This window comes from Malania oleifera, chromosome 3 (assembly GCF_029873635.1).
Source record: "Malania oleifera isolate guangnan ecotype guangnan chromosome 3, ASM2987363v1, whole genome shotgun sequence".
Classification (NCBI taxonomy): Eukaryota; Viridiplantae; Streptophyta; class Magnoliopsida; order Santalales; family Ximeniaceae; genus Malania; species Malania oleifera.
In genome coordinates, this window is record NC_080419.1 from 37,026,893 (window position 1) to 37,052,464 (window position 25,572).

General features: G+C 36.8%; 2 protein-coding genes across 4 annotated transcripts in view; one reads left to right on the forward strand and one right to left on the reverse strand.

The window, feature by feature from the left end:
• Positions 1-18,527, forward strand: part of LOC131150880 (uncharacterized) — an 85,434-nt gene extending 66,907 nt beyond the window's left edge. For both annotated transcript variants that reach the window (XM_058101930.1, XM_058101929.1), the window contains 16 exons: positions 670-850; positions 1,277-1,305; positions 1,548-1,696; positions 3,355-3,457; positions 3,653-3,748; positions 3,831-3,886; positions 3,975-4,098; positions 12,782-12,844; positions 12,962-13,021; positions 13,101-13,262; positions 15,787-15,860; positions 15,935-16,028; positions 16,716-16,852; positions 16,952-17,032; positions 17,558-17,663; positions 18,092-18,527. In XM_058101930.1, the coding sequence (XP_057957913.1) occupies positions 670-850; positions 1,277-1,305; positions 1,548-1,696; positions 3,355-3,457; positions 3,653-3,748; positions 3,831-3,886; positions 3,975-4,098; positions 12,782-12,844; positions 12,962-13,021; positions 13,101-13,262; positions 15,787-15,860; positions 15,935-16,028; positions 16,716-16,852; positions 16,952-17,032; positions 17,558-17,663; positions 18,092-18,163 (1,587 nt within the window). In that variant the 3' untranslated portion in view covers positions 18,164-18,527. The remainder of the gene's footprint in view (positions 1-669; positions 851-1,276; positions 1,306-1,547; positions 1,697-3,354; positions 3,458-3,652; positions 3,749-3,830; positions 3,887-3,974; positions 4,099-12,781; positions 12,845-12,961; positions 13,022-13,100; positions 13,263-15,786; positions 15,861-15,934; positions 16,029-16,715; positions 16,853-16,951; positions 17,033-17,557; positions 17,664-18,091) is intronic.
• Positions 18,528-20,156: 1,629 nt separating this feature from the next.
• On the reverse strand, positions 20,157-24,491 carry LOC131150283 (heterogeneous nuclear ribonucleoprotein 1). Of its 2 annotated transcripts, XR_009135516.1 has the most exons (3): positions 23,988-24,380; positions 21,206-22,563; positions 20,157-20,682 (listed from the first exon to the last, which is right to left on the reverse strand). XR_009135516.1 is itself a non-coding variant. In XM_058100895.1 (2 exons), the coding sequence occupies exons 1-2, from the start codon at positions 24,207-24,209 to the stop codon at positions 21,352-21,354; spliced, it is 1,434 nt and encodes a 477-aa protein (XP_057956878.1). In that variant the 5' UTR covers positions 24,210-24,491; the 3' UTR covers positions 20,952-21,351. The 2 variants fall into 2 exon arrangements, 1 of the variants encoding a protein (XP_057956878.1); XM_058100895.1 differs by lacking the exon at positions 20,157-20,682 and having other exon boundaries at positions 20,952-22,563; positions 23,988-24,491.
• Between the last annotated feature and the right edge of the window lie 1,081 nt (positions 24,492-25,572).

The following is a 25,572-nucleotide window of genomic DNA, read 5'->3' on the forward strand; positions in this document are numbered from 1 at the left end:
ATTAAATCAACTTCTCTAGAAATTAGCGGAGCCTAGATGCGAAAATAATGAACTAAAATTAATCTATATGAAACATGCACAAATTAACCTGGGTGGCAAGCACGCAGCATGCTTGCAAATGAAGCTTGTACAGCACGCATGCATCCAAAAGCATAACTAACCTTGAGAAGTCTCAGAGTCCAACCTAGATACTTAGAAACCATTTTTCAGTGCAAAGTAACAGGCTCTGAGATTGCCCAATATGAAAATCCAGGGTCAAACCTAATACTTGCAGCAACAGCCACCAGTGCAAAATAACAGGTGCTGAGAAAGATTGAGTTATCACAACATAGTTATTTGAATATTCAAACTATAATAATTATGGTAATGTCTTGTTATCATCAAAAACCATTTGTGGGCTCAGCAAGTTGTTTCAAAGAAAGTGTATTTTTCCCTGCTGCTATATAGTAAGATTGTTTTGTGACATATTGTAACATGCAGAACATTCCTTGTCTGAGAAAGATTGAGTTATCACAACATAGTTATTTGAATATTCAAACTATAATAATTATGGTAATGTCTTGTTATCATCAAAAACCATTTGTGGGCTCAGCAAGTTGTTTCAAAGAAAGTGTATTTTTCCCTGCTGCTATATAGTAAGATTGTTTTGTGACATATTTTAACATGCAGAACATTCCTGAGACAAGTCTACCTTTTCTTGTGACACTCAATCCATCTTATACACCAGAACATACCTTGCTTAAGTGGTCAACTGGGCATCCTATTCCATCTGTTGCTGCTTCAAAGGCTTCACTTGAGCTTGATCATATTCAAGGGAAGAGAGGAATATGGTTTTGTGGGGCATACCAGGGTGAGCTATCTTATGACAAAACGGAAACATCAAACTTCTGAAACTTTTACTGATAGCACTAAATTTACTTGTTGGTACTTTTCTCTTTCAATATTAGTAGACCATAGGCATTTATAATACAGTTTTCTTTGCTAAATTGGCCTAGAAAGAAAAATCTGCCAAAAGGCATTGATTAGTATATTCCTGGAAGTTTTTTAAAGAAGAATCATTGTGTACATTAAGTTCTGAACAGGAATCTGCTCAATTGTTCATACACCCCGTAGAACAAATTTTTATGACTTAGTATACTACTTCCTAAGCGTGTTTGTGAAACTGGTGTTGTTCTTTAGTCACAATTGTCATGGCAATTACATTGTTCTTTCATAAGCTTTGTTTTAGACATCTTGGAACTTATTACTTTGGCATTTTGTGTTATGTTTCTTTCAGGCTATGGCTTCCATGAGGATGGATTGAAGGTAGCAGCACTTTGTGCTAGTTGGTTGCGGATATAGTTGCAGATATAATTGCAGTATAAAAGCAAATTCCATGACACAATGAATTATGCGCGCACTTGTTACAAAACAAAAATGATAGTTTCAGACATACTGCATTTTTGTTTAAATGATGTCACCCTCAATATTTTGTTTGATGGTGCATCATTCTACAGTTAAGAAACTTATCTATGGTAATATTGGATGACAAGTGTTGTACTTTTCAGGCTGGAATGGTTGCTGCACATGGCATGCTTGGGAGGAGTTTTTCTGTTCTGAACAACCCAAAATATATGGTACCTTCTCTGATGGAAAGAGGGGCTCGCCATTTTGTTACGAGGCTCCTCAGACGTTATATCTCTACTGGTTGTTTAATGTGAGTGCACCTCTTTTTCACTATGGATCTACAGTTGTTACATTTAATGAAGTTGGGCATCCTTGACCTGCTAAACTAGCATTCTAAGCCCACTATGTCATTTCTGAGTTTGTCAAAGATCATTTGAGTCATTGGTTAGTGCTCTGTCATTTGGAGTTGAAATTGAGTTCTGTTCAGTTCACTGTTCCAAAGGGTAAGTTATGGTAGACCTTTTTTTTTTTTTTTTAATGCTTGATTATAAATCAGAATTGTGGAAAGTGCATGACAATTTTTGGACATTGAAGGGTTTGTTTTGATGTATTATAACGGTTGTTGCTTCATACAATGGTACATGTGCTGATGGAGTTAGATTTGAGTCCTAAGCACTGCCATTTTATGCAGCATTGTTGAAGGTTGGGTCATATCTAATGGCCTCATTTTGACCCATGGTTAAAATTGACGTTTTTGGTAATTTTAAAAAGCTGAGCATTATGGTAAATAAATGATTTTCTGGCTAAATACTAGGATGAAGTTTATTTGGTTGAAATCCCAACAGATGATTGAACCTGTCAGTATCAGCAGGATCATTTAAGCTCTTATCCAACTAGTGCAATTGAACCACACCAGTTCAATTCTTTTCAAGAGAAATTTTAAGCACATGACCATGAGAAATTGACTCATTTTCATTTACCACAACATGCTCCTTTTCTAGATATTGATTTCAGGCTATCATTACTTATTTTCCTAAATTTAATTTTTCCATACTCAGGAAGTCATTTCAGTTCAAATTCATTCAAGATTGGATGTTTTTCAGATTTGTGTTAATTAAATATCTAGTCCAACTCTGGCCATCAATCAATGATCTAAAAGGTGGTTTTAAGGCCCTTGCCTAGATATTAGCCCCTTGGCTTGCATCTGTAATTATTTATTGTTCAATGTTAGTGTAGAGATATTTGGATATAACAAACTAATAATAATAATAATAATAATTATTATTATAATAATTAACTTTCTGCCATTTCATCTGCTATAAAAGAATAAATCTTGAAGATAACATGTAGAAAATTGAATTTGAAAAGGCTAGGCGAAGGTTTTTGAGTTTTTAACTTCTCAAAATACAGCAGGAGCTATTTTTCTTTACTGAGCAAGGATGATGTGGAGCTAGCATGCATTTATTTATTTATTTTATTTCTTCTTGCTTGGTTTTAGTTTGGCAATGTTATTTGATAGTGATCTATTTATTTATTTTTTATAGAAATTTGATAGTGATTTATTTATAATCTTATTCGGAGGAAAAGTTTCTCTCTAGTAATCCAGTGTTTGGAACCATATAAGTGGTTGCTTCTATTTTAGGTATTTTTTCTTACCTTTGTTCACATACACCCAACCCAAGATTAAAGTTGCATTATATATATATATACACGCACACATACAGACATACACTTTCCTTTTTCTAGTTTCTTTATTGAATATTGATCTGTATTGAACATTGTCTGCTCTTCTGTATATGGACTTAGTCTTCTCATATGCCTAGTTCTAATTCTACAATTCATGTTAGAACAAACAATGTTCAATTTTTTGAATTGTAATGTTACTATTGAAACTGATCAATGGTCTGATAGAGGCAAATTAATATTAATGTACCTATAAAAAATTTAATGTGCTTTTTAATATCACAGATTATTGGAAGAAGGAGGCACAGTTTTTACCTTTGAAGGATCCAGAAAAAAATGTATCTTGAAAACTGTTCTGCGAGTTCACAAGCCTCAGTTTTACTGGAGGGTTTGTACATATAGCTCATGTTAAACATTCTCCTGTGGTGATTTCTTGGCCTTTTTTAAGAATTTAGATAAAGAATAATTAAAGTTAAATTGGAAAATAGACCAAGCTTTGTATTGTCTGTTAAATTCTAGTATCAGATTCCTGTAATGCATGAAGTTCTCACCATTAATGACAACCTTTAGGACTTTTTGATAGGTTGCTACGCATGCTGATTTAGGCCTTGCAGATGCATTTATTAATGGAGATTTTTCTTTTGTTGATAAAGATGACGGTCTTCTAAATCTTATTATGGTAACAAAACTGGACTGAGTTCAAATTCAATTTTTTTTAATTACTTCCACAGAATTTCCCTTCGTTAACTTCTGTTTGGCAGATATTAATTGCAAACAGAGATTTGAATTCTTCTATTTCAAAGTTCAATAGAAAAAGGTACTGCATTTTTAGTGGTATGACGTGAAATTGATAAGGCTGACTGCTGCTTATGATATCCTAATTTTTAAAAAAAAAAATTCTTTAGGGGTTGGTGGACACCATTGTTTCTCACAGCTGGATTAGCATCTGCAAAATATTTCCTTCGGCATGTTTCAAGGCAAAATACTCTTACACAAGCTCGTAGAAACATCTCTCGTCACTATGACCTGGTATGGAATATGAACTCATCAATCTCTGTTCCCATTGTTTTTTTGGGACCAGTATGAGAGAATTTTTATGCAAAAAGTCATGTGAACATCTGTGTTTGTTGTGTCTACACATATAGTTTCATGGGTGTGTGCAAGTGCCTAAATGTGCATATGCTAGATGAAATGGCTGATCCCAAATTTCTAACCTTGGGCGAATTTGGGCCTTTCAAGGAGAGAGGGATATTTTAAAAATAAATAAATAAATAGGCTTATCTTAACAAAAAATTTAGATGACAATACGAAAATTTTCACAACAATGTATTTGTGTAAGTAGTATTTACAAAATTGTGAATGGCCAAAACAATAAGAATGAAGTGAGGTTTGAAGCATGTGCAGGACTTACAAAGCTTGTTTAGATGTAAATTTATGTTAGTAATATGAAGAATAAAGTTACAAGAATAAATGTGCTGGAAGAATTGGAGCATATCAAAGGTTCCTATATAGGTCTTACATATGATACAAATATCTGTATAGTATATAACATGACAGATAATCTTAACATAACATGACAGATAATCCTGATTTTGAAGCTCATACTTTTGTATCCATCAACTTGGCATCATATTAGAGCCAAGCAACCCTAGCTCTCGCGACGACTACGGTGGGACCCCCAGCCGTCGTGACGACGGCAACTCAGTGCCGTTCAGGGTTTTGCAGAGGAGACTCAGACGGCGGTCTGTGCCGTCTTCCGGGATTTGCGAAGGAGAAGCTCTCGCGATGACGGTGTTGAGACGACGGTGAGTTTTAGGAAGTGAGGGAGCCGTTTCAGGGTTTTGCAGAGGAGAATCAAACGGCGGTCTGTGGTGTTTCCGGGACTTGCAGAGGAGAGTTTCTCGTGACGACGGGGCGAGACCACAGCGAGTTCGGGAACTCTAGATCTCGCGACAATGGCGGTGGGACCCCTAGCCCTCGTGACGACGGCGACTCGGTGCTGTTCAGGGTTTCGCAGAGGAGACTCAGAGGGCAGTCTATGCCGTTTTCTAGGATTTGCAGAGGAGAAGCTCTCGCGACGACGGTGTTGAGACGACGACGAGTTTGGGAACATGAGGGAATTCAAATCCAGGGGAAGGTCAACACCCACGGGGACTTTGAACTCTGCCTCTCTCCCGCTTCACATCCCCAGCCTCCTCTTGTTGTGCGCGTTTCGCCAGAGAGAAGAGTCACCAGCTGCAACCATGGTCGCCCACTTCGTCGCCTGCCAGGTTTCCAGGACATTAAATTCGGCAAGCCATTCTTCTACCGGTACTCTGAAACATCCTTAATTAGGTATGTCTCTCTTCAATTTTTGTTGAAGTAAGACGCCTATAGTCTAGGATTCGATGGTGGAGCCTGCCGGCCCTTTGGGGGATCCTCCACCAGTGGGGTCTCTTTCGAAAGGTGGTTCAGGACCTTTGTCGTATGCCCATGTAGTATCACGTTCTCATGTTGTTAAACCGTTGTCTTCCTCTTTCAAACTAGCCATGAGATATCCAATTGATGTTGATGGAGATATTGGTTTTATATTCTCGGAGGCTGAGATGAACAAAGTGGCAGAAGATTTTAGGTTTGCATTGGTTTTGAAATTTTTACGATCTAGACCATCCATTGATGTTATCCGTTTGAATATCATAAAGTCGTGGGGCCTTTCGGAGACCCCTTCTGTTAGTTTCATGGATGATTTTCACGTACTTGTTCAGATGAAGAATGAATGAGATTTTTTTCATGGATGGTTTCGTGAAGGAAGGATTTTGGCTGGATTTCTGTTTCGTCTTTTTCGATAGACAAAGGATTTCAACCTAAAGCAGGAACCATCCTTGGCTCCTCAATGGTTATTTCTCCCTAGTCTTCCGATGCACATGTACAGACCTGATTGCTTACAAATTCTAGCCACGAGATTTGGTCGATACCTGGGAACTGACAATGCTACACTTAATCGAACTAGGGCTATGGGTGCGAGAATGTGCATGGAGGTGGATTTATTGGCAGATCAAGTGGATGCTTTCCCGATTGTTGTTTCTGCAAATCAGAAAATTTGGCAGGAAGTGAGGTAAGAAAAGCAAGGATTTTATTGTGAGAAATGTCATAGATAGGAGCATTCAAAGGTGGTATGCCGAGGGGGTGAAAGGAAGCAAAAAATTGGGGATAGAAGTAAGGATACGGAATATGGTAGACAAGTAAATCGACAAGAAGTTTGGCGTGTGAAGAAATTGGATAAAGGGAAGGAAGTTCGGAGAGAATTGATAGATCCATGCATTATCGAAGAACCTGTAGAGGGGGCTCAGGCTCAAGAGGGTGCAACGACATCACAAATTTTTCTAGTGGTTGAGACAGTCCCGCAACGTGAGATGGAAGAGGGGGAGTTTGTTCTTGAAGATCGGAGGCCTGAAGTGGAGACTTTGCAGCGAAATATAAATTAGTATGAGATTGTGCAGAGGGAGGAGAGTGTTGAACCAGTCTTGGGTGCTCCTGACGCTGATATTCTGATAGTTGAAGATGGCATAGTAGTGCGTGATCAGTTGATGACGTCTAGTAATATGGTCATAGAAATTTTGGAACAAGAGTGTGCCTTCATAGCCAGGTGTGTCCCACATAATTTTGAATTGGATAGGGAGGTGGAGACAAATAATTTAGAGAAACTCCCTTTGGAAAAAGGCTTTTGTTCGGATGATGATTTACATGTTCCGATTGTTAAGTTGAAGGATATTAATGGGCAAAGTGAGAAAAAGTCTCAACGGGTTATTACCCGTCCAAAGAAACTTGATTTATGATTAATACAATTCTAGTGTGGAGTGTGCGGGGTTTAGGCACGTCAAAAAATCGTTTACATAAGTTAATGAAGAATTTTTCGACTTTTATTTTGGTTCTTTCAAAGCCATTTTCTGATGAAAGGCTAATGTCGCAATGGGCTGACTTTCTAAATTTTCCGAATTTTTGTGCAAATGCTTCAGTGGGGGGTAAAATTTGGATATTTTGGGAAGAGGAAGTGCACTTTGAGTTACAACATATGTCTAATCAAGTTATTTTGGGTATTTTTAGTTCTGTGGACTAGATTTTCTTGGCTTCTTTTGTTTATGCTAAATGTCGTCAAACAGATTGCCGGGAACTTTGGAATGATTTGGAGTTTGTAAAGAGGGATGATTTCCCTTGGTTAGTGGCGGGAGATTTTAATATTATCCGTTCAGATTCGGAACGTATTGGTGGTCATATGAGGCCGTTATTGGCTATGGAGGAATTTAACAATTGCTTGGACAACTGTGGTCTTATGGATTTGGTTGGTACTGGAAACAACATGTCTTGGTGTAATGGTCACAGTGGTAATTCTTGGAGTTGGGCAAAACTGGATAGGGTGCTCTATAATTCGAATCTTCCCCAAGTTTTGCCAAATATTTATTTTGAGTATGGAAAGAGGAGGACTTTAGATCATAACCCATTGATTATTCGATTTCATAGAAATCTGCATCGGTATGGTCCTTCTCCCTTCAGGTATCAGAATAAGTGGAGCACGCACCAGTCTTTTAAGTCTTGCGTGGAGGAAGCCTGGAGGGAGGAGTCTCATGGTTTGGGTTTAGTTAGACTTGCTGGTAAATTGAAACATACGAAAGTTGCAATTTGAAACTGGAACAAACAGGTTTTTGGACATGTACAACAAAACATTAAAAAATTGGAGGAAAGTATGGAGGCTCTAGAGGCTCAGCTTCAGGAAGGGTATTCGTTAGAAAGGAGAAAGATTTTTTCCTTACTAAACTCGAGCTGGAAGCATGGGAAAAGAGGGAGGAGATTTGTATTTGTCAGCTAGCCAAAAAGAAATGGTTGGAGGCGGGGGATAACAACACAAAGTTCTTTCATGCATTTGTCAACCAAAGGAGGAAGAAGACTATGATTCATTCATTGAAACTTCCAAATGGAGAAGTGTTGGATTCTATGGAAGCTGTTCATGAGGGTGCAGTAAGGTATTTTCGAACGTTCTTAACAGGTGTAGGACCCGATCGAACAGCTAACCTTGTTGATATAATATCTCCTATGGTTTCTGAAGAGGAGAATATTGATCTTTGTCGTGGACCATCTGAGGTGGAGATAAGGGATGCTATTCTTTCTATCCCGAGAAATAGTAGCCCAGGTTCGGATGGTTTTGGCTCAGCCTTTTTCTAGGATTGCTGGGATATTGTAAAAGAAGACGTGATCGATGCAGCTAGAGATTTTTTTGTTGGATCCCCTCTTCCTAGATTTTATTCTGCATCTTACATTGTTCTAAACCCAAAAGTTCAGAATCCTCAGAGTTTTGACAAGTTTAGGCCTATTAGTCTTTGTAATGTTATCTAAAAATTTTTTCAAAAATTATTGTTGCAAGGATGACAGGTTTATTGTCTGCTTTGATTTCTCTGGAATAGGGAGCTTTCATTCCTGGTAGAAGTATATTTGAAAATATTTCTTTGGCACAAGAAATGGTTCATTCTCTGCATAAGAAGTCTAATGGTGGAAATGTAATGATCAAAATGGACATGGCTAAGGCATATGATAGGCTCGATTGGGATTTTTTAAACTTGATTCTGGAAAGCTTTGGTTTCTCATGAAGATTCTGTGGTTTAGTGGTGGAATGTGTTTCCTCTCCTTGGTTCTCCATTATGGTGAAAGGTACTTATAAAGGGTTCTTTAAACCTTCTCGAGGGCTTCGTCAAGGAGATCCTTTATCTCCTTATCTATTTATTATTTTATAGGAAGTTCTCTCTCGACTTCTAAAGAAAAATTTTATGGAGAATAAGATAGGGGCTTACTATCATCCTCGTGGGGCGCCTTTGGTATCTCACCTTCTCTATGCGGATGGCATTCTTATTTTTGCCAATGGCAAGAGAAGTTCCATTCGAATGCTTATTAAGACTTTGAAGAACTATGAGGATTGGTCTGATCAGTTGATAAATAAAGAAAAGTCAAGTATTTTTTTGTCAAAGAGAATTGCTTTTGCTCGGAAAAGATCTCTGTTAAGGACAACTGGCTTTGCAGAAGGAGGTTTTCCTGCTACATATTTGGGTGTTCCTTTGGTATCGGGTCGGCTTACGGCCCATATTTTAGAGCCCCTAGTTGATAAATTGAGGAAAAAGATAGCGGGTTGGAAATTTAAGCTTTTATCTCAAGGGGGCCACCTAATTTTAATTAAGCATGTATTATCATCAATGGCGGTTCATCAATTGGCGGTATTGGACATTCCTACTACTGTCTTCAAAAAGATAAATTCTATGCTATCAAAATTTTTTTGGAGTGGAGTAAATGACAAAAGGAAAAGGAATTGGTGTTCCTGGTCTAATATATGTAAGCCTGTTTGTGAGGGTGGTTTGGGTGTTAGGGATTTGGAGGAGGTAAAAAAATCATTGCATATGAAGTTTGTGTGGAGATTGTTAATTATGGATAATCTATGGACTCAATTCTTTAAAGCCTAGTATTTGTATAAGAAACACCACTTGAGAGAAATGAAACTAGAGAAAGGAACCAGATTTTGGAGATCGATTGTTCGTGTGATTCCTGAAGTTTTAGAGCATGTCCATGTTCGAATTAAAGAAGGGTTGGCTTCTTTCTGGTTTGATCGTTGGTTAGCCTCCGGACCCTTTTGTGCTAAGGTTTAGGAAATCATTAACCATAAGCTTCGAACTCGTGATTGTTGGGATAGAGATGAGTGGAATGTTGATTTATTAGTGGATCTGTTGGGTGAAGATCAGGCTGAGGAAGTAATGAACTCTGCTATTTCTTGCAAGGAGGGTCCAGATACAATAATTTGGGAACCTTCAATAGATGGGAAATTCACCACGGCAAGTACTTGGGAAATTATAAGGGAGCATAAAGAGGAATTCTCAGTTGCAAAATGGATCTGGCATCCTATGTTGCCAAAAAGGGTGTCAATTTGTATGTGGAAGTCTTGGTTCTCTTGTCTTCCGGTTGATACTCGTATTAAAGAAGTAGGTGTCCAGATGGCCTCTTGATGTGATTGTTGTTCAAATGCCAAGATTTAATCTCTAGACCATGTGTTTTGCACCGGATCTTTTGCTCAGGAGGTATAGAAAAAAGCAGCAGTGGCGTTGGGTGTTAGTTGTATGGCAACGAGTACTTGGAAAGGCAGAGTTAATGTCTGGTTTAGTTGTGCAAGACGGGCCTCACAGTTAGGCATTTTGGTAGGTCTTATACCTAGTCTTATCATATGGAGACTCTGGACTCGTCGATGTAGAGCCAGGATGGAATCAATTCATGATTCGGTGAGAACTGTGTGGCTTGATATTAAATATCAGACAAATTAAATAAATGTGCACCTGCTTCTTGCACGGATATTGCAGTCCTTCGTGCTTTGGATATTCAAGTAAAAAATGTGGGGGTTCGTCTTCCTCGTGTAGTCAGATGGTGTAAACCTGGGATAGGTTGGGTTAAGTTGAATGTGGATGGGAGCTGTAAAGGTAACCCAGGGAATTGTGGTGGTGGAGGCGTGATAAGAGATGAAAAAGGTTTATTTAAAGCAGCTTTTTCCTCATAATTGGGTTATGGAACAAATAACATGGTTGAATTGAAGGCGATTATTTTAGGGATTAATCTGTGCAAAGATCTTGGATTTGATCAAGTGGAGATTGCATGTGACTCTGCTTTGTTGGTTCAGTGGATAAATTCTGGGAAGTGCTCGGTTTGGAACTTATGGGAATTGTGGGAAGAACTTATGCTAGCATTAAGAGGCATACAGTTCAAAGTGGAACATGTTTACAGGGAGGCGAATAAAAGTGCAGATTTCTTTGCCAAACAAGGTGAATCTGGTATTTCTCGATCATATAGTTGCCAAGATGATCTTCCTCAGTAAGTCAAGGGAATGATCCAATTGGACTTATTGGGTTTTCCTTCTTTGCGCTCATGATGTTTTGTGTTATTACTCTTTTAGTGGTTTAGTTTCTTAGTTTTTTGATTGCTGGTGTTTGGTTTTTTGGTTTGGTTTATGTTGGTTAAGTTAGTTTTATGGTCTTGGAATTTTGCTTTTATAGTCCCAAAGTCTCAAAATTGTAATCACGATTTTCCTCTGCCATAAGTGAGGGGTTTTCTAATAAAGTTTAGGAGGTGCCGCCCTCTTTTACCAAAAAAAAAAAAAAAAAAATGACAGATAATCTTGGGTAGAGCCTACATGTCTGCATGCACACTAACTCACTTCAAAAAATAAAAATAAAATCAGTATATCATATTTAAGTAGAAATTTTCTGCTATAGATAATTTTAAAACTACTAAAATACCAGGCCACATATCTTAAATTTGGACATCAATTATTTACTTTTTAGACTTTCTCATTTTAGGAAAAATATAAAAATGTATATACTAATGATCTATTTGCAGATCTGAAAGTAACATAGATTGTTCAAAATCAAGGGAGCATAATTTTATAGATTTAATAACAATTATTTTAAACAAGCATTAAAAATTTCATCCAAACACACTACTATGGATCTAGTTTATTTTAATTTGAACTCTATCCTTTGAGTTGGCACAGATTACACCCCTAATCCACTGATCTTTATAATTGAAACCTCATTCCAATTCTCATGAGAGAAAGTTTGGACATATGTCAGGATAGATATGATCAGATGTCAAATAAAAAAAAAAAAACCCGTAAAACCACATTTTGAAACTACAATTATAATTGAAGCAATGTCCGGAACTGCTATATAGAAAATGTAGTTGATATGTAATTGATCCATCATTAATTCATTTATGTGAAACATGGCTGTGAGACCCTACGTAATTTGTGCTCAGCATTAGATCAATTGAGGCATCCGTTTTGCAGAAGAAATTGTCCATGATCGCATAAATTGGCGGAGAAGGATTCATGTAGCCGACCTCACCTAGTGGGACTTAAGGCTTGGTTTTGTTGTTGTTGTTGCATTTTGCAGTCTTTAACATGCCATGATGTCACGAGCTAAGCTTGTTCAGGGCATTATGCTTGCCTGTGACCGCTTATCTCATGTGCTTAGGATGGGTTTCCATCGTGTAAATACTAGTGTAGGGTTATTTTCTGCTAGTAGAGTCTTTGTAAGCCAAATAAGGTAGTATGACTCCTCGGTCACTTTGATGTTTCCTAGCGTTAGGATGATAATTACATAAAAACCTCTTTAGGGGAGGGTGAGTGTTCATCAATCATTGTAAAACTCACTAGCAATTGTCAACGTGTTTAGCCTACTTGCCTCCCTCGCTAAGTACAACATGTCAACGAAGGATTTGTTAATGAATTACGTTTGCTTCAATGTTTACTGCTTACTTGCCACGACTTTCATGAATTGATTACTGTTTCCACTGCTATCTGAATGAATGTTAATGAAAGTGCTTTGTGGATGAATGTTGGTAAACGATAGGCTGACTAGTTAAACAAGAGTGCTTTAGCTAGCGCCGCACGGCCCCTTCACAACGGTGTGAAAAGAGGCGGACCGTGACACATGACTATGCCATCAGTTACTGATTACTAGTGATGATTTGTTAGTTTCTTTGGTATAGATGGGTTCTAACTGGAAAGAGAAACCATTTAATAAGCGTGGAAATTTTCTCAAATCTTGATTATGCTTATCATGGTAGTGTCGTAGGATTCTCATGTTGCTAATCTGTGACTTGCATTGTTATGAACCTGCAATTTTCCTTCTCATCCTAACAATTTTTGTTCCAGAGCAATGAATTCTTTGCCCTGTTTTTGGATGAAACGATGACTTACTCCTGTGCAGTATTTAAGGTATAATTGAAATCCTTTTGAGGATCTTATCTTTAAACAATATGTGAAAAAGGTGATCAACTTCAATTTTCTTTCAGCAACTCAAAACTCATTGTTTCTCGTTTTCATGTCTTAAAGATGGATGGCGAAAACTTAAAAGTTGCGCAACTGAGAAAAATATCTCTTCTTATTGAAAAGGTGATTGTTTTCTTCAAAGTTTGAATATCTTTTTTGATTTCTAGCTTGAATGTTTTTATTTGCATTTTCCAATATCTAGGCAAGAATTGAGAATAAGCACGAAATTCTTGAGATTGGGTGTGGTTGGGGAAGCCTAGCAGTTGAAGTTGTCAAAAAAACTGGATGCAAGTACACTGGTATCACCCTGTCTGAGGAGCAACTGAGATATGCCGAAATGAAAGTGAAGGAAGCTGGCCTTCAGGTATTGAATTTTGGGTGCCAAAACATGAAAAACATGATAAATTTTAGTGGTATGCTTGCACTATTGTTGAATTTCTCACACGTGTCATTCCCTTGCATTATGTACAGACCTTGTGGAAAATCTACAAAAAGCATGTCATCTGACTGCAATCAGAAACCTTTTTGTCTCTTGTCTAGATATAGTTTCCAGAATTTATTTATTTATTTATTGTGAAATGGTAGCGATGAATAGGTTTGGGAAAACTTCTTTCATTTTTTTAATGAAAAAATTCTGTCAAAATGATCAGATTCTGAGAACAGATAAAAAGTTGCTTTCCACTGTTTCTAAGACACTCTTGCAAAGCTGTCTCTTGATTTTTTTTCTAATAGGAAACCAAATAAATTTTTTTTTTCTTTTTTCACTAACAAAAAAGAGAGAACAGCAGCCTTTCAAACATATCCTAGAATAGTTTGGTTTGTTTGTTGAAATATTTTGTTGCATTTAACTGTAACTAACAAGGAAGCAGTTTGAAAATTTAGGGTCTGATATATGGTGTAAAATTAAAAGAAGTCTGAGATAAGTACGCTTATTATTTGCAAATCCAGACCATTAAAATGTTTTGAGTCCAAAATGAAAATTATGTGTATTCTACCAATATGGGTCAGATCATGTTGGTGGTATGTAATTAAAATTAAACTAGTGAAGCGTGGAAGAGAGTGCACTGGTGACTTAATGCGGTATTGGAAACAATGCCTTGTAATATGCTATACCAACACATATAACTCTAAACTACAGTTATGGCTGTCTATATTGTTCAACATCTTGCTGCCATCATTTTCCACTGTTTCTAAGACACTCTTGCAAACCTGTCTCTTGATTTTTTTTTCTTATAGGAAACCAAATAATTTTTTTTTTTCTTTTTTCACTAACAAAAAAGAGAGAACAGCACCCTTTCGAACGTATCCTAGAATAGTTTGGTTTGTTTGTTGAAATATTTTGTTGCATTTAGCTGTAACTAACAAGGAAGCACTTTGAAAATTTAGCGTCTGATATATGGTGTAAAATTAAAGAAAGTCTGAGACAAGTATACTTATTATTTGCAAATCCAGACCATTAAAATGTTTTGTCCAAAATGAAAATTATGTGTATTCTACCAAGATGGGCCAGATCATGTTGGTGGTAAGTAATTAAAATTAAACTAGTGAAGCATGGAAGAGAGTGCACAGGTGACTTAATGCGGTATTGGAAACAATGCCTTGTCATATGTTATACCAACACATTTAACTCTAAACTACAGTTATGGATGTCTATATTGTTCAACATCTTCCCGCCATCATTTTCCACTGTTTCTTAGACACTCTTGCAAAGCTTTCTCTTGATTTTTTTTTTTTCCTTATCGGAAACCACACAATTTTTTTTTTGTTTTTTCACTAACAAAAGGAGAGAACAGCAGCCTTTCACCAGTTCCAATTAAACTAAAACAAGTGAGAACTTCCTGATCGCTATTGGCAGACATCAAGGATTGTCCTGGACATGAGTCCTTTCTTCATTGTATTTCTAGTTGGTGATCATGCATATCCTGGATTAGGTCCAGCAGTGTATGGTGTTTTCCAAATGTATCTTTTCATTTATGAATCTATGGAACATAGCCTCTCCAAATGTGAAGGTAAGGCTGCATACATCATGCCATCCCCTAACTTTGTGCACTAAGGGTTGCATTTAGTTGAAACTTGGGGTTAATTTTTAAGTCGAAAAAATGTAGAATACACTTCATAATCTAGTTCAGGCAAGAATAGCATGAAACTGAATGTAACTTTGATAACCTAGAAGAAGTAATTAGGGATCAGAAACTGCAAGGGAACTTGAGGTGGGTGCCATCCATTGAACTAGAGCAGGATATCTGAATTGGAAAAGTGCTTATATTTTTTTGTGTGATCATAGAATACCCAGCATGCTTTATGGTTTTGGATGTTGGTAGGTATTAAACAATTTTGAAAAATGATTTTCACCAAAAAAATTCATAGGAACATGAAGGTCTCACCAAGGGCAGATTGATGGAGATCTTGTATATGATTCAATTATGCATTGAGCACCTTCACTTGGAACTGTAGCACTACAGGACAAATGGAAGGTTAAAATGAACCCAGGTCAACAAAGTGGGAAAGCTACTGCATTCCTTTTTACAATATATGGCCGTAGATAGCATTAAAAAAAAAAAAAAAAAATCATGTAGATGTCTTATGTAGACTACAAGTCTAGAGTTTTTTCCATTGTGCCTATGATGTCTATGTGCTTTTTAATATGGTTCTTTTCCCAGTGATGTTTAAATGGCTCTGTGGCAGCGGTCAGCTCTTGACCCATAACCCACTTCTTTTCTATCAATTTGTAGTTGAAATATCCATGCACATATCTTGCTTTCAGTTGCCATAACAGGGCTTTTTGCTGTTTGCATGGGAGTATATCCTGGCTTACTGTTATTATTTGTTCTTAAATATTCTTTAAGGTCAAGGATTTTTCATACTTATTAGATCAACCCTGCTGTCAGGACAACATTAGGTTTCTTCTTTGTGACTATCGCCAATTGCCCAAGACCAACAAATACGACAGAATTATATCTTGGTGAGTTTCTTCAGCCTCTGTTGTGTGGTTCAATATGCTGAGTACTCCCTATGATCTTTGACGATCTTCTACAGTGAGATGATAGAAGCTGTTGGCCATGAATTCATGGAGGAGTTTTTTGTTTCCTGTGAATCTGTATTGGCAGAAGATGGGCTTCTTGTTCTACAGGTGGTGTATAAACCTTTTTAAAAAATTAGTTCCTTTCTGTCTGTCTCTATGTGATTCTAATGTCCAAGGGTCTTCTCACGAGGCTGTTTATACTTTAGTTCTTGTCTGCTTGAATGTCGGTGACATCATTACTTTGCCAGTATAATTCTCATGTTCATTGACAAATGAATATAAGGGCAGTCATAGTGCTCGGATGCCTATGATATCCGCATTTAGCCAATTTAACTCATGTTTATTCACAAATCAAATGCCTGCATGCTGTGATGAATTTGTTAGCAACTAAAGTAATTGAAATCTGCTGTTGAATATGACTACTGAATTCTGAGGGTTTCAAGTCATGGAACTGAAATATGCTTTCGCAAATAACATTTTTTTAAAATTAGCAAAAAGATGGATTTTCAACAACACAATGTAACTAGTCCTTAGGGCATTTGTGAATATTTTAGGATTTAAATACATGGCTTCATGTGTACTATATATTTGCATTACAATTATAGCAATGTCGCAATCATGCACTACCACCTACCGGCTTGTGTGCCTCCAAAACATGACACGAAACGCATTGGCCTATGTCAACTCCTGTATTATGGAACCAACTTTGTGTTTGAAATTTAGAGGGTTACATTAATAGGGTCCATTTAGCATTCAAAATTGGATCATGACTGCCTTGGTTCGACTTTTCCTCAGTTCATATCAATACCAGATGAACGGTATGATGAGTACCGGCAAAGCTCTGATTTTATAAAGGAATATATATTCCCTGGTGGATGCTTGCCTTCATTAAGTAGAGTAACATCTGCCATGGCAGCTTCATCCAGACTTTGGTAAGGGCAAATGTTGTAACTTCAAATTTATACTTGGCGTTCCTTTTTTAATTATTATTATTATTATTATTATAAGTTTACTTTAAGAGTTGCTTGCAGTGTGGAGCATCTGGAAAACATAGGAATACATTATTTCCAAACACTGAGATATTGGAGGAAAAATTTCATGGAGAAGCAGAGGTATGAAAATAATTGTGTAGTGTTATATATATATATTCTGCCGAAGCATGATGTAAACATGGTCAGGTGTGAGGATTATTTGACTATTGCAGTTATTTATTGACACATCACCTATTTCAAAGATCTGCATGCCCCTTTATATGTAACTTCCATATCTGTGTTATGGAAATAGTTTTCCAATCAGTGGAAAAAGATTTCCAGGCACGTCATGATGTTGCATTTCAAAGAGGAACGAGGCATGCAATCCCAGGCTTGAAGTATGCTTGTAAATATGCTTAATCTATTAGATGTATTGGGTAAATATGGCGAAGAGCTAAAGAGCTAAACACTGATGCGGCAAAACTGAGAAGGGCATAAACTTTGCATTGAAGATCTTTTATGAGAAATGAAAGTTGTGTTATATTAGCTTGGTATTCATTTTATTTCACAATTTTATGCGGCTTTTTACTTTTTCTAAAACAAGGTTTTTCCTACTTTGCAAAACTTGGAAGTCATAATCTGGACCTTTTTGACTCTGTTCTTTAGCAAAATCCTTGGGCTGGGGTTCGACAAAAGGTTCATCCGGATGTGGGAATACTATTTTGATTATTGTGCAGCTGGTTTTAAGTCGCGCACGCTCGGAAATTATCAGGTATTTTTCTGTACAATAGCATGCAACGTTTGTTTGGCTTTGCCCACTTTGATAAATTAAAGATCATAATGATTGTTTGAAAAAAGTAAACAGCTAAATGGATTATTCTTTTTCTTATTTCGATGGGCACATACATATATATTAGCTTACTCAAAATTACCATATTTTGATGAGCCCAACCATTACATGAAGATTGTTTAATTTGACTAAAACAAAGGGAAAGTGAAGATAATTAACTGAAGACAGATGACAGTATAGTTGGGAATTCATCATAAAATATGTTTTTCTCAATGGACTGTAGCAAATTGTTGCTACTTAAAAGGTTGTCTGCCCCTATAATTAAATTACTTAATACATGCCTTATGTTTGGAGCTATAGGTCTCCAAACTTGGAGCACTTTTTAACTTTATTTTTTTCTTGTAATGTAGATTGTATTCTCACGTCCTGGCAATACTCCTGCATTTGGCAATCCATACAAGAGTGCACCTTCTTCTAACTGATGGTGCCCGCTGCCCACCAAAGATAGATTCTAATTCAAAGTAAGCTTGGCCTCATTTCTGCTGCTGCTCCTATTCCTCCTGCTACTGCTGCTGCTGCTGGGCTCATCCTTTTTCTCATCATCATGCATAATAATGAAAAAAGGCAGACCTGAATTTTGAGCAGAAGGTAGCCCATCGTAACTGAGCGGTAGAGATTGCTCAAAATTCATTTCCTCAAAATGTTTGAACAAACCTGCCCCTTGCGTATTTCATCTTTGTTTTTATTCATTCATAGAAAAAAATAAGACTTGCATAAATTAATGGCTATGATTGACAAAATGGTTATGGTAGTGAATGGCACAAGCAGACTGAGTCTTTTATTTTATTTTATTTTATTTTGGTTGCGTTAATCTTCAATTTTCCCAACTAATTCTATTTGGCCAGATAGTTATAAACTTACCTCATGTTTGGATGTTAGTTTGGATAAGATTATGCAGAAAATTGTATTAAAATTTGTTTAGATTTACCCAAATTCAAATCTAATATCTAAAATTCATACTTACAAACACACCTTTTAGTTGTATCTTTACTTTTTCATGTTTTATTCTATAATTAATTAATATTTTATTAGTGTCGTGAAAATGCTTAGTTGAATGAGTGGCATAACACTGAAAAATAAATAAACACATTTTCAATAAGTTCGGTGTTGCTTTTATAGAAGATAAGGGAGGCACGGCTTAATGATTTTGGCACTCAGGTAACATAGTTACTATGGGGTAATAGAAGGGGGTAGAAAAAGACCTAAAATAATTTGAAATAAAATAGTGAATAAAATTTAATAGTTCTAAATTTGTTAAAAGAAATAATCTATGTTTAAATATGCCCACTTTAAAAATAAAAAATAAAAAATTCTAATATTTGTATGAAAAATGTGAAAATAAAACAAAATATTTTTCAACTTTCCAGCAAATTGAAAAAAAAAATTAAAGGTGACTTCTTGAAATACACATACATACATACAACAAGATTATCCTAGACAACTAAAAAGCCCTAAGGATTTCAAAAATATGAAGTTGGCATTTGCTGCCGAAAGCTGTCGACTCTCGACACTTCTATCCTTCGAAAAGAAAAAATAAAATCTCCCATTAACTATTTTTTATTTTTATTTTTTAATATATTAGGCACTTAAAATAACAAGATTGTATAATTGCAATTTGAGAAAGAAAGATAAGATAGCAGCAAATGTCCCAAAGCATACAAAATACGCCATTTGGAGGAGAAAAAGATTTCCATATTTATTCAAAAGCGCAAAGAGATGAGAATGCCACTCTCCCCTCGCCATTTGTATATAAATTCCCCCTCACAAGTAGCTATATCTAAGCGAGTGTATAAATGTTTCAAAACAAAATATCAATGGAGACCTGCATAAAATCTTCAAGCTCAAGAGTAGGAAACAGGTAGGATGTCCATTCAACAAAACTCAATGCAGGTATATGTATTTATTACACATAATAACACGAGGGGACCAGTCTTAGATCAACAAGAAGATTTATTTCTGTATCACCAATTCATCTAGGTTCAAGCCCAAGAAATAATCCCTCTATAAAAACGAAGCAAAATTGCATACACTAATGACCCTCACCTTACTCGCAAATCGAGAAACTGTCACCTAAATATATCCTTTTAAAATATAATAATAACACAAATCTCTTTCGAAGTGTTAAAAATTTTGTGGGCGAGAATATATAATTTTATGACAATTAATTTATCATATTCTTTTTTTTTAAAAGAAACAATAAATGCCTAATGAAACCTGCGAGGTTAGTTCAAACTTCAAATTAGAAAATGTCACTAACACATCATGACTGAATGGGCTAATACATCTATAGCTAAAAACAAAAATGACTGAGGTAGAATCAGATTTCTTATTTCGGCAAGAAACACACATGAACTAGCTACTTTGGCACAACCATTTGATTCTAAGGACATATTTAAACCCAGCATAATAACCACATTTGTTAATCTCCTAGAATGTAGACTATTCTTTCTATTAAATAATTTTCCATCAAATATTGAACTCATTTTCCTTCATCATTAATGAAAGAATGTTTCTAAATGCCAAGTATCCCCTATATTCTAAACAAAACAGATGAAAGATTTCCCATTGAGAACATCAAATTCTACCTTTCAAGTACCAAAAGATGGCATAGGCTCGTAATGAAAATTTGAAAAAACGAAAGGCATGGCTAATTGTTGCAAGTCAACATACCACAGGCTGTTTATAGCTTAGAAAAAAATATTCCATCTGTCCACCCGAAGCCATCAAGTGAAGATCAGAAATTTTCAGGAGTTGAAATGTGAAGAATCCCCGGAATTTGATGCTGTTGGCCTGGCACAGCTTGGGCATCACCTGTTTCAGGCATATGCATTATGTCAACCGGACCAAGCCCACTTTAAATTCCATTCCACGCTAAACACAACCTGCACTACGTCTCTCGTGCTTAGGCATGAGTGACTTTAGAACTTGAGCACCTCTCCTCCTGTACAACACAAGCGCAAATACAGGGGGAAATGATTATGCCATTGTCAAAGTGTCAACTTAACACTACGACTATCGCTACCCATTACGAAGTGATGAACCCAACTGATTTTTAGCTCCAACTCCTATCATTAAGAAGCCTCCTATGTCTCTGTATTGCTACTTTGTCATTTCAAAAAAGGATACTGAGATGAGAGACTACATTAACCAATCATTAATAAAAATGAAGATGATGCCTGCTCAAAAGGTCAAAATAATGCTACCACATCATTGACAAACAGCCAACTGCAATTAAGCTCACATAAATAAAGTTTTAACAAGTAAGCTACCGAGTACCGAGCAAACCTTGCGATGAAAAAGCTACAAATTAGCTAGTAGACTCAATAATAAGCACACCAGATTTAAAACTACATGTAAAGCAGAAACTATTGAATAACAGGCATAAATGACTCCTCAAAATACTACTCATTATTATAGACTACCAAAATAGATATTGCAAACTACTGGGTATCAAGCAATCCAACCAGTCCCAAAGTGTGTCTGGCATCATCCCTAGTGAAGCCACCACCCTCTGCTGCTTGAAACGAGAAACCATTATATTATGGTTGCATGAGCGAGAACACAATCCTAATACAAAGGAGGAAGCCCCATCAGAATTCCATCACCAGAATTACTGTTGCTGAGCTTGTCGACTTTGAGGACCACCATACCCACCACCATAACCAACCTGCCCACCATGCGGTCCATTTGTGTGGGGAGTACCATAATTGCCAGAAGCCTGCGACGGGTCAGATCTCCATGCTGCATTACCATACCCTGAATTCCCATTGGCATCACCATAACCACTTCCCATATAACCGCCACCACCCCCTTGCAACTCTCCCCCACCAACATTGCCAGCAGCATTGCTGTTAGGGGTGCTGCCAGAACGCCCTCCAACGGTGCCATACCCAGCTGGATTAGTATAAGACCCATCACTTCCACCATAACCACCATATCCATAAACTTGATTCCCATACCCAGCAGCTCCACTAGGAGATTGACTTGTAGGGCCAGAACCAGGACCACCACCGCCAGCACCCCCACCAGCACTTCCACCCCAAGAAGCAGCATTACCATATCCCGCAGCACCATAACCAGAGGGAGCTTGCGAGCTCCATGAACTCCTAGGAGCACCTGCTGCACCACTAGGGTAACCAGCACTTGGAACATTTGGGGTTCCATATGCTGCACCACCAGGGCCACCAAAACCAGGATTAGCACCACCATAGCCACCATAGCCACCATAGCCCATTCCATTGTTAGCAGGACCATATCCATAGCCAGGGGCACTGTAGCCAGCAGAACCATAAGGTGGAAACCCACCTCCAGCATTCTGAGGCTGCATGTACCTATTAGAATCCATTCGACCATCATATCCACCCTGGTTGGTGCCAGAGGCACCATAGCCCTGGTAACTCCCACCTCCAGTACCTGCACCACCTCCAGCACCACCTCCACCTCCACCCATGGAGCGGCCACCCCCACCAGGATTTGCATCTTTTGGAAGTGCACGCTTCACTTCCACTTGCTTTCCATTCAAATCATGGAATGTTTTGTGTAAAACCCTGTCAACTGCTTCTTCACTATCAAAGGAGATGAACCCAAATCCCCGAGGCCGCTGAGTGCTCTGGTCATACATAACTACTACATCTGTAACATGGCCATACGATTCAAAATATTGACGAAATCCTTCCTCAGTCAGAGTGGGAGGCAACCCTCCAACAAAAATTTTTTTGGTCCTGATATTTCCACCAGATCCTATGTTTCTACCAGAGTTAGGATTTCCAGATCTGGAAGAGGTCTGCTGTTCCTCCCTTGATAAGGCCTTCTTAGCCTCAACCTGAAAAACGAGGCAGATTATACAGCCATAGACAACTATACATAGGAAAAATAAGCACATGTAAATCATAAACAACTACCAATTCAAGGATCAAATTATGGAGCTCAGACCTCATATATGCACACAGCTAAAATACCCAATATAACATAATAGAAAAAGATTTTGCTAGACAAACAATTAAGCAAATGATTACTCATCAAACCTGCTTCTTTTCCTTTATATTTTTGCTGTCCTTTACTAGAGTAGGTGAATAGGAATGCAAAAATGAGGTTTAAATAAATGCATCAATGTGTTTCTTATTTGACAGCATGCATGAACAAATAAGCCGACATTCAACCAAAATGCTTCATTGCATTACTTTCTTGATTATAAATCATCCACAATGCATATCATAATTGTATTTTAGGAAGAAAACTGTCATCATCAGGAGTGCTGAATCTCACTAAAGTCAACTAGATGACCATAAACTCACAAAATCAAAACTTACAGGATGCTGCAATGAGATCAGTGTACAGAACATACGCAACATGTCTGACACTGTGACCCCGAAATAAAATATGATTTCAAAAATAAAATATGAATTCAAAATCAAAAGAAAGGGTTGCACAGGAAAAACAAGTCCAACATTAAAGCAGGCAATCTTAAAATAAAAGAGACTTATCTTTTTAAAAATAAAAACAGCTAAACGAAAAACATTCAGTTTGATCTAACTCTGATGCCAAAAAGGTGATTCCATTTATCAACATAACAACAAATAAGCTAAATAATGCACCCCCATTATTCATATAATCAACAACCGAACTCATCAATAACCATCCACTAAACAACTGTTGCAAGCTTAAACTCAGACTTGGACAAGTTGGGAAAACTCAGCCCCTCACACTCTTGAGTGCACTGTTTTTTTATAAATATGTTCCATTCTAAACGACTTTCACACCATGAACATTAATATCTACATCAAGAAGCCCTAAACCAAAAACTTATTTAATACAACCAGCAACATTAATCCACAGTTTCATCAATCAATACGCAGGTTAAGTTCTAAGGAATGCACGACATGCCACTTAGGGTACAGCCTAAGTTAAGTACTAAGGAATACACAAGATGCCACTTAGGGTATCAGTTTACGTCCATCAAAGAAAACCTCGATGCAAAACCTAGTCTAGTACAACCAGTAAAGATTAATCAATAATCGCATCAATAAATAATCAGAAGGAATTAATAACAACAAAGACGCAAGATGCCAATAAAAGCATGCCAAGACTCGAGAAGAAAAAGATAGAAAATAACAATACAAAAGAACTCCACGGTCTATGCCCATAAGAAAAAAATTACAGCAATAAATCAGCAAAAAAACCGAAGCATTAACGCCCAAAAATAATTGGCACCAGAAGAAGTTCCCCAAAGTGGGTGGGTGTTCTCACCGTTCTACCATCTATGATGTGCTTGTCCTGAAGAACCATATCGACAATCGAAGGATCTGCGAAGGCCACAAACGCAAAACCTCTGGGTTTCCCAGTGACTTTGTCTCTCATCACCACAGTCTGCAAAACATCCCCGTACTTCCCAAAATACTCCTTCAGCTTATCCTCCGTCGTCTCCCAAGAAATTCCTCCAATGAACAGCTTCCCCTGATCTGAATCCATCTCTCTCTCTCTCTCTCTCTCTCTCTCTCTCTCTCTCTCTCTCTCTCTCTCTCGGTTTTGGATTAGGGATTTGGCGAGGGTTTGGGGGTTTTAGCTGTGAGGGTTTGTGGCGAAGACGCCGATTGCGTTTGGAGAAACGGGAAAAGATTTTTCGGTCAAAACGTGAGTGAATATAAGAAGAGATTTGCTATAAGCGGGATAGATCAGACGGTATGTTGTATGGACGGCTGAGATGTGTTTAACTGGTTGGTCTGAATTTTATGGAAGCATGGTGGAATGGATGGCTATGATCTTGTAGGAATTTTCTTTTAAATTGTTGTGGCAATATCCTACATGGTCAAATATGGAGTATGCTATTTTTCATTAAAGATAATATGTTTACTTTTAAAAATAATTTCATTTTTTTTTATTAGAAAAAGGTGTAACAAATTAAAATAATAATAAGTGTTTGGTAGGAGCATATAAGCTCCTTCTATTAAAATAATTTTCAAAGATATAAGATGTGGTATTTGATTGGTTCATTTACTTTTATTTTTAATTTTAAATTGATAAAAATTAGAATCGAGTTTTGGAAGTTAGAAAACTAGAAAAGGCTTATGGTTTTACTGATGTATTATCTATACTAAAAAGGGCTTGAAAAGGTTCTAAAGTCCTAATTTTTTTTTATATATTTTCAAAATTATAAAAAAATTATTTATTTAACATTTAATTAGTAAAGACTTTTCTATATTATTTGTACTAAAAAGGGCTTGAAAAGGCTCTATATCCTAAATCCTAATTTTTTTTATAATTTTAAAGTTATAAAAAATAATTTATTCAACCTGATTTGATGGGTTGATTAGGTGTTGTTTTTAAGTTTCTAATTTATAAGTTACAAAATTTAATGTGACTATCATTAAATTGTAATGTGTTTGAATTAAGATAATAGTTTCATTGCATCAAATTCTCCTTTTATTGTTCAACAATTTAGAAAAACCTCTCTCTCTCTCTCTCTCTCTCTCTCTCTCTGTCTCTCTCTCTCTCTCTCTCTCACAGACACACACACACACACACACACATACATTCATTTAAACTCCTTCAATACCATCTTCTATATCCAAAACTCTTATTTGCTTGACTCCTCTCGCTATTTGTTGTCGTGTTATAGATCTCTCGTCAAAATCACTTAATGGTTCTAACTTCTGAAAACTCTATTGGGGCAGCTCAAACCTAATTGTCCAAGAGTAGATTAGTAGAACTAACAATAATATGAAAGTGATTGTGAGTGAGAAGCAATGATTCCATGAAAGAGAAAGCTATTTGATTAACAACAATAATGATTTTCTTATTTTTATGAATGCAAGTATTATCATCATTGACATTA

What these genes read in the sequence shown, in the direction of transcription:
- LOC131150283 (XM_058100895.1), bottom strand. Translation starts at nt 24,209, where the DNA reads ATGGATTCAGATCAGGGGAAGCTGTTCATTGGAGGAATTTCTTGGGAG. An exon ending in ACATCATAGATGGTAGAACG is followed by an intron (nt 22,564 to 23,987) that starts GTGAGAACACCC and finishes CTCGTTTTTCAG; the next exon opens with GTTGAGGCTAAGAAGGCCTT.